Source organism: Antennarius striatus, chromosome 2 (genome assembly GCF_040054535.1).
Source record: "Antennarius striatus isolate MH-2024 chromosome 2, ASM4005453v1, whole genome shotgun sequence".
NCBI lineage: Eukaryota > Metazoa > Chordata > Actinopteri > Lophiiformes > Antennariidae > Antennarius > Antennarius striatus.
The window spans coordinates 22,031,939-22,040,950 of NC_090777.1; the positions used below are offsets into that span (position 1 = coordinate 22,031,939).

At 45.0% G+C, this 9,012-nt stretch overlaps 1 protein-coding gene across 2 annotated transcripts; it reads left to right on the forward strand.

The window, feature by feature from the left end:
* The first annotated feature begins 2,469 nt into the window (after positions 1-2,469).
* Positions 2,470-8,300, forward strand: cxxc1a (CXXC finger protein 1a). 2 transcript variants are annotated; one of them, XM_068333572.1, is made up of 15 exons: positions 2,471-2,716; positions 2,867-3,006; positions 3,465-3,628; positions 3,704-3,804; positions 3,977-4,128; positions 4,198-4,353; positions 5,388-5,564; positions 5,645-5,746; positions 5,816-6,030; positions 6,107-6,314; positions 6,391-6,501; positions 6,810-6,859; positions 6,966-7,062; positions 7,334-7,486; positions 7,594-8,300. In XM_068333572.1, the coding sequence occupies exons 2-15, from the start codon at positions 3,004-3,006 to the stop codon at positions 7,738-7,740; spliced, it is 1,836 nt and encodes a 611-aa protein (XP_068189673.1). In that variant the 5' UTR covers positions 2,471-2,716; positions 2,867-3,003; the 3' UTR covers positions 7,741-8,300. The 2 variants fall into 2 exon arrangements, with proteins under 2 accessions (XP_068189665.1, XP_068189673.1); XM_068333564.1 differs by having other exon boundaries at positions 2,470-2,716; positions 5,645-6,030.
* The last annotated feature ends 712 nt before the right edge of the window (positions 8,301-9,012 follow it).

The following is a 9,012-nucleotide window of genomic DNA, read 5'->3' on the forward strand; positions in this document are numbered from 1 at the left end:
TTCTGCTGATAACAAGTGATAACGGATGGGAGTGTGTGTGTTTTTTTACCTGCTTCCTGTCAGTCAGTCTGCCACATTCTGATTGGGTGGTTTATAAACCGTTAAATACAAACCCTAGGTTTTATTTTATTAACAGACTAACGAATGAAAGCTGGTGAAAACATTCTTCCATCAGCAGAGAGAAAATAACAGAAACTAGAAGTTCAGTAGAGTCTCAAAACCAGCAGGAACAACCTGCTGTCAGGTCAGATGAGGTCCAGTTGACCAGTCACCTCAGGTCAGGTCCAGTCAAGTCGAGTCCAGTCAGTTTGAATCCAGTCAGGTTGAATTCTGTCAGACTTGTGCACCAAGTCGTTTTAAAATGAAGTCATTATCTGTCCCATTCCCATTCTGTCCCTCTTCTCTGAGAAGCTGTAACTTCAGAGGACAAAAAAATTATATCTGTTAGATCATAAAATGAGTCAATATGCAGATGACATACCTTTATATTTATGTCTATCAGAGGTTACCTGTCAGGATTTCTGATTGGCTTACCGTTTCCCGCAACCTCCTTAATGTGGGCAGCGTCTGTCTTCAAGTAAGAGTTGCTTTTATTGGAGGAGAGACACCTCTGATTGGTTCCGTGCTGATTTTGACAGTGACGATGATGAGGAGGAGGAAGGCTGGAGTCGAGTATGTTACAGGTGGATCGCCGAGATGGAAGGGAAGGAGTGATAGAAGAAGAGGAAGGAGGAATACAGATAGGTGCAGCAGAAACTGGTGATCCATCCACACCTGTGAGAAATAACATCGGAGATGACATCAGAGATGACATCAGAGATGACATCAACCTGGTGTCAGATTCTGGGACATGAAGCTGTATACTGTTCATTTCAGGTGTTCAACCTTTCTGTTTCTGGATGCCAGAATGTGACTGGGCAGGTCGGAATTGAGCGATGTCATTGGTGGAGCAGCTGTCTGTTAAAAGGTCTTTACTGCTGTCGCCATCCTCTGACCTATCAAAGATAAGAGGAGGAGCCTCCTCTGCAGCAAGAGAACATATCAGAACAATAAAACCATCTTTGGATTACCCAGGTAAGGAGCAAATATACAGCTGAACAAACAGTTGAACAAATCTGATCTGGATCAGGTCAATCAGGTTGATGATCGCTGTGGGCGTGGCCTCAGGCTGGACTCTACAGGTGTTGGCATTGGAAATATAAATATGGGTTGGGCCAGTGGAATAAAATCCTCCCTAATGTTTCAATAGGATGTTCTGTATTGATGTCATGACATCTGTTGAGCATTGACCAGCCTTTCACTTGACCATGTGACCAGTGACGTAATCGCCACTGGTTTGCCTTGACTTTAGTCACACAGACACAGATGGACTTGATACCAGGCAGGAAGTCGGATCTGTGAGTCCAAGCTCAGGGTAAATTTAGAGTTTAACCTCCTCTGAGAGGAAGTCATGTGACCGCCTCCTCTGGTTCAAGCAGGACGTGGATCTCGACGTAGCTTGTCAGAGTTTAGGCGATCGCATCACCCAAAACCCTCTGATGCCAGAGGTCATGTGATCACACAGGAAGTTAAACTGTCTCACCTGTGTGATAACGTGACAGCATCCCATTGGCTGCTGGCTGGGTCAAGGTGCATTCTGATTGAGGAGAGTTTTTATTGGCTCCGTTTTCAGTGATGTCAGAGCTGCTGCCATGTGATGTCACATCCATCCAGCCAATGGCAAGAAATCTTCAACAAATAACACAAATAAATGCATCAACAACAATAACGTAAAGTGTCACAAACATGACTACACACGTATTTTTATGCTAGGGCAGCATGGTAGCATGTAGCAGGCTAACGGAATACCATAGCAGGAGAATTAGGGAGCACTCACTGACTAAACATCTTTTGTACATTATGATGTACATTATTATTTCAGTAAACTATCAGAAACATTTCTAAACTACTGGCTCTGGTGAGCGAATACTTTTACTCTGATTACTTCCTTCTAATACCTTTTTACTTTTTAAATCTGTTTTTCTTTCAGAGGTGGGATCAGTACTGAAATACATTGTCTGAGCTTTGATAACATCGACTGAACCAGAAACAAGAAAACTGATCGCACACTTAGATAAAAGTTGATATAAAAACAGTGAAAATGAAATTTACAACAGTCAAAACAGACTTACAACAGGAATCATCAGCTGATAGTGATTATCAATATTTGATTAGATTGATGAGAAATCATCACTAGAATAAAAGAGACAAGAAAGTTTCTGACCTGCAGCATTAGAATTCTTTTTTTCCTTCGTTTCTTTGTTCCTTTCTTTCTTTCTTGCCTTCTCGGTCAGTATTTTGTTGCCTCTGAAGCGTTGGCATGTGTGTGACGCCTCCCCTTCAACTTCCTTTAAAGATAACACACAAACACACACACACACACACACGCACACGCACACACACACACACACACACGGTATTTTTAGCATTAAATGAATCGTTAAACAAAAGGTAAACGTACAACTAAGACAGACTGAAGAGCTGGAGGTTGACTGAAAGAAAACATTTAATTTTCTGTGTCACAACAGACATTTAATTGCTTTTCGTGTTATTCATCAGCTGATATTAACACAACACATTATTATTATATTATTAAGGCTGATAAATACATTCTACAAATAACAGAGTGTCACAGATGATGGTGATGATGATGGTGATGATGCTTTTATTTTACCAGGTAAGACCAATTTACAATTTTAACCTGGTAAACTAATCTTCTCCTATTTTGGGTTTTGTCTGTTCTTTCATGGTAATGGTCATAAATTAGCAAAATTGTATCTAAAAATGCATCGTATGATTCAGTGGGCGTTGTTCGGTCCCCGTCCAGGAGGCGTCGCTGTTCTGCCTGAATGGGTCACAGAAGAAGAAGAAGGAGGCGAGAAACAAAGAGATCTGAGGTCCTGCGGGTCCTGCAAAAACAGTGAGAAGAAAACGGAACGACGAGGATACACTTCGTCCTTCATCATGGTGAGTGTTTATGATGCTGCTGCTGCTGCTGATGATGATGATAAAGAGGATGATGATGATGAAGAGGATGATGATGATGATGATGATAACGGAGCTGCTGGATTCGTTAAAGAACCATAGCATCAAATCCATGAAGCTTAAAAATCAGGTTTTTTTTAAATGTTTTTATGACCGTCCCAGATCATCGTCTGTTTAAACTCGTCCGAGGTTAAAGGTCATGCGTTAACCGTGAAGATGCTGAGACCAGATAGACGCGTTCCTTCACTCTTCTTTGGAGAATATGTGGACTTTTCTGTCTTCAGCGTTCCTTGTTTTGGAGATGTAGGCGGACAGCAGAGTGTCTGCATCTGGTCTCAGTGGGTTCGACTGCAGAACTGGTTTCAGAAAATCAAAGCTTCCTTGAGCTTTTATTTTGAAAGAGTTGCTGTTGCTGTGGTAACCACCTTCTTGTCTCTCAGTCTGAGGAGGGTCCAGGAGCAGAAGAAGGTCTTGAGGAGGAGCAGGAGACAGGAGGAGGAGCAGGAGGTGACAAAGGAGGCGGAGGAGCTTCAGTTGCTATGGAAACTCCCAGTGGTCCAGTTTATTGCATCTGCAGGAGACCAGACATCAACTGTTTCATGATGTAATTACCTGATCAATGTGAATATTGATCACTGATGATCACCTGTTGACGCCGACGCATCTGTCTGTCTGCCAGAGGGTGCGACAGCTGCGCCGAGTGGTTTCATGGCGACTGCATCGGCGTGTCGGAGAGAGCAGCTAAAGCCATCAGAGTCTGGTACTGTCTGTCCTGTAGAGGTGAGCTACTGCTGCTAGCGCTCTGTTAGCTCTCTGCTTGCTTCTTGTTAGCATGTTGTTATCCGTCATAACCAGTGCGACTGTAATAAGTGTGTTAGCTTTTAACTGTGTTAGCTTTTAGCTGTGTGTTAGCCTTTAGCTGTGTGTTAACTGTCATCTGTGTCCCTTGCAGACAGAGACCCGGCTCTGGAGATTAAATATCGTCTAAAGAAAATGAAAGAGGAGAAGGAGGAGAGGGAGTCAGAGCCAGAGAGGGACGACAGGTTTGACGGCGATGACAGGTCCTCACCGCAACCTAGGATTGACAGGAGGCGGGCCTCACAGGTATCCTGGCAACCAGGTGTGAATGATCTTTGTTGTTCTTGGTGTGATTGACGTTGGCCCCTCTCTCAGATCAAGCGTTCGGCGAGGATGTGTGGCGAGTGCGACGCCTGCCTCCGGACGGAGGACTGCGCTCAGTGCGACTTCTGTAAAGACATGAAGAAGTTTGGAGGTCCGAACAAAATTCGACAGAAGTGCCGCCTGAGGCAGTGTGAGGTCCGGGCCCGGGTAAGTGTAAATGAGTTTGTTTGATGACGGCCAGGTGCACAGAAATAAGCAAACCAAAAGATTGCAGGTGAAACTTTCCCTTTTATTTCTATACTCACAAATTCAACAAAAAGACCATGTGCTGTCCGCAGCACATCCTCCACCTCGAGCTGATTCAGACCAAAATCCACAAAATGCAGTGATGATCTGTATCGAGGCTTCGAAGCGTGTGCCGAGTAGGGGAGGGGGCGTGTCTTCGAATTACATTTTTTTGTATTACATAGTAATTTCCAAGAGCCAAAACAGATGTCAGAATAGATCACATGTGAAGACACAGCAGCTGCCTGTAATGGTATCCAAGGCCAGCATGTGGTTTTGTGTGCACATGAAGCATCAAGAAATGAACTGTTACTCGAACCAGTTGCCTGAAGTGGTTCAAAACCTCATGAGGCTTCATCCCACCATCACTACCGAAATGCTTCAGGCCAGGGCCTTTATACTGTTGGTCATGACCAACTGCCCTATCAAAGGAACACAACCCAAACTCGCCCATAGTTTATGTGAAAAAATGAACAAAAATTTTTTTTTAATAGCACATGACACATAATTCCACCACTCATGGTGAGCAGTCTGCTTAAATTCAGCAACTTCACCATTTGTAACGAAACACGTACATTTTAACAAAAATGTAACACCCCTGTCACAGTGGTATGCTCCGGTCCTGTTCACCTCCCTATAAAATAATCAGTGAAGCCAGGTGTGAATCTTTTAGCAGGTTGAGGCCAGAAAGGGACGTAAGTATTTCATGCATTTGTTTGATGTGTCTTTACCACAGTAAGCACCTTTCTGTTAGCGGATCTAGCTGCTAACAATTAGCCCAAACATCATGGGTGTTTCATGTATTTAGCATTAGCCTCCGTTTAAGAACGTGTGATATGTTTATTAGCCGTGGTTTAGCTGATAGTGCTCTGTTACTGTGTGTTAGCTGTTAGCTAAACCAATATGACTGAATAATAGTGTTGATATTACTGATGATGTCATCAATGTCTGAGCAGAAGATGCTTCGCGTCAAAGAAGAAGAGTTGAACTATAGCGGCCCTCGGGGGCGGAGCCTTTCCAGAAAAGGGTTGGGCCATCACACTGATGATGATGACGACGATGACGAGGATGCATTCAGTGAGAGTGAACTGGAGCTCTATGAGCAATACAAAGCCGCCGGATACAGAGACCTGGTCAGCCTTGGTTTGCGGTCCTGACCAATCAACTGTCAGAACAGCAACTTCCTGTTGAGTGAGCCTTCTTCCTGTTTCAGGTGTGGCACAGTGAAGATGAGGATGCCCACATAGATTCTATGAGAAAGAAGGCTGTGAAGGTGAAACACGTCAAACGACGAGAGAAGAAGACCGAGAAGAAGGTGAGGACGGTTCTGTCCACACTGATGATGTCACTGATGATGTCACAAATGCTCTGTTCCTCCTGGCAGAAGTCTGTGTCCTGTTTGAAGGAGGAGCCAAAGCCCCGGCGCCACAAAGCGAAGCAGCGTCACAGGGAACGCGTGCGGCACAGTGAGCGAGGAGAGGGCGGGGCCAAGGAGGTGGGCGGGGCTCTGAGGCAGTGTTTGGGTCCAGGATGTGTCCAACCAGCGAGGGCCAACTCCAAGTATTGCTCAGAGGACTGCGGCATGAAGCTGGCCGCTAAGTGAGTAGTCAGACAAGGGTTTGGTAGTGGTTGTTTCCCTAGTGTGGCTGAGGGTCTCTGTCGGTCTGTTCATCAGTCGCATCTACGAGATCCTCCCGCAGAGGATTCAGCAGTGGCAGCAGAGTCCGTGCGTTGCCGAGGAGATGGGGCGGAGACAGTTGGAGCGAATCAGGAAGGAGCAGCAGGCGTCAAGGCTCCGCCTCACCATGATGGAGAAGCGTTTCCACGAGCTTGAAGGCATCATCGCCAATGCCAAGCAGCAGCAGGTCCAACAGGACGAGGAGGTAGGGGGCGGAGCGATGGCTGGAAGGTCAGGGTCGGTTTGATTCGTTCGTCTGGCACGTCCGTCTGTCTGTCTAGGTGACCGAAGGCGACGGCGACGACACAGACCTTCAGATCTTCTGTGTGTCCTGCAGTCACCCAGTGAACCCCAAGGTGGCCCTGAGGCACATGGAGAGATGCTATGCTAAGGTCAGTCAGAGGTCAGTCATCATAGAGTAGTGATGTCTTGACTGATCTTTACCTACCAGTTTATTCTAACCATCTGCTGCTTTAGTCCATCCCGACGTTCTGATGTTCATGTCCATATATCCAAGGCGTGAATAAACACGGTGCCCTGAGGAACGCCCAGTCTGTTTTTTCACATGTTTCATGACTCTGTAGCGTCATTTAAAAAAACAGTACAGATAAAACACAATGTTGGAGACATTCTGGAGGAGGAGGTCCAGGTTCACATTAAAAACTGATCACCTGTCTGTCTGCCTGTCTGTGTTCCACAGTACGAGAGTCAGACGTCATTTGGTTCAATGTACCCAACACGAATAGAGGGGTGAGAACACCTGTTTACCTGTCTGTCTGTCCGTCCGTCTGTCTGTTTACCTGTCTGTTTACCTGAATGGTTGTTTACCTGTCTGTCTCTCTTGTCTTTTTTTCAGAGCGACCCGGTTGTTCTGTGATGTGTACAACACACAGAGTAAGACGTACTGCAAGAGGCTGCAGGTTTTGTGTCCGGAGCACTCCAGAGACCCAAAGGTGAGTTAGACAGGTGAGCTGACAGCAGCTAGACAGGTGAGGTGATATCAGTCAGGCAGGTGCTGCAGTGTATCTTGGCCGTGATTGTTGGAGATGTGTTCTGTTAACGTACAGGTTTTGACCTCACTGGTCTCCATGGTGATAGATCTACCCTCCTGTAGCTCTGATGTACGACTACAACACTGGACTCACAGTTCTGTGTTCAGTGCGAGGGAACCACAATGTTTGTTGTTATTTTTTTCATGTTCCTGTTTGTTGTCTCTCTGTCCAGGTGCCGGCAGACGAAGTGTGTGGTTGTCCTCTAGTGAAGGACGTCTTTGAACCGACGGGAGAGTTCTGTCGGGTCTCCAAGAGGAAGTGTAACAAACACTACTGCTGGGAAAAGCTGCGGCGCGCCGAGGTCGACTTGGAGCGAGTCCGAGTGGTAAGGCTCCGCCCAGCAACCATTACTAATAGCATGCCGTCGGCAGAAAATAACGTTTCTCTACCTGTCTGTCTATGTGTCTGTCTCTTTGCCTGTCTGCCTGTCAGTGGTACAAACTGGACGAGCTGTTCGAGCAGGAGAGGAATCTGAGGATGGCCATGACCAACCGAGCTGGTTTATTGGCTCTGATGCTGCACCAGACCATCCAGCACGACCCAATCACAACTGACCTGCGCTCCGTCAAGGACCGGTAGACAGTCAGTCAGACAGACTCGCTCCAAGACAGTATTTTCTCCGTATTTTGAGCACAAGTGTAATAATCAATGAATATCTGTATTAATGACTTGACAGTAACAATAAGCTATCACAGTTTTATGTACTACATTACCCATAATCCTACCAGATTGGAGGTGCTCCTGTTGCCGTAGAGGCGCATAATTAAACACTACAGTTTTTATTGTTTTAAAAAATAAAATATAATTAAATAGGTATAACTTTTAATCACACAGTACATATTTAGAATAATAAAAGAATGGAAGTTAAGCATTGTCCATTTCTTCCATGTTGATTTGTTTTCATCATCAGTCTCTAGTTGACAAGACAGCCAATCATGTTGCTGTTTAAATTGTGAAGGGACAAAATCTTTTCAAAGTATCCTATTATTGATGATTTTTGACCTTCCTGCTTTGTTTCTGAATGACCATTGGGAGATTTTATTGTCTTCTGTTTCTTCTGTGGTTTTTCTCACCAATCTTTTATCACGTTGCATTTCTGTAATATTTAGACTATTCATGTTGTTGACATATGCAAACATTAAAACAAATATTTTTTTAAACTGGTTTTGTTGTTTAAATTCTTCCGACACCTTCAGAGGTAGCTGTCAGTAGAGTATAACTTTATTGATCCCTTAAGGAAGTTCCGTCAGGAAATTAATTTCTGCGTCGCACTGCACACAGCACAGTGAGTACACCTACACAAAAACACAGAAAAAGCACACAGACAGCACCAGCATATAGAAAGTAGTAGTATAGTAGTAGCTACTACTTTTAGTAGTAGCATAGAAAGTAGTACCAACACCAAATAGAGTAATAAATAACCCATCAAGAATATACAAATAGGCATAGGAATTAAAAGGCATAAATAAACAGGCCTAGTTAGGCATGGGTAGAGTGACATGTCTATAGTGTTTTTTATAGTGCATTGTTTTTGGTGCATTGTTTGTGTCATCCCTCAGCTCTTGTGTGGACTTTCTTCTTCATCTCCCCCAGAGAGGAGTTGAGCAGTTTAATGGCTCGGGGGATGAAGGAGTTCTTAAGTCTGTTTGTCCCGCATGTTGGGAGGCGCAGCCTCTGGCTGGTCAGGCTTCTCAGGCTCCTCTTGTTGTTGGTAACGGTGTGCAGAGGGTGGCTGACATTGTCCATGATGTCCAGCTGTTTGTCCAAGGTTCTCTTCTCTGCCACAGTTGCCAGAGGGTCCAGCTTCATCCCGACCACTGAGCTGGCCCGCCTGTTCAGCTTTTCCAACCT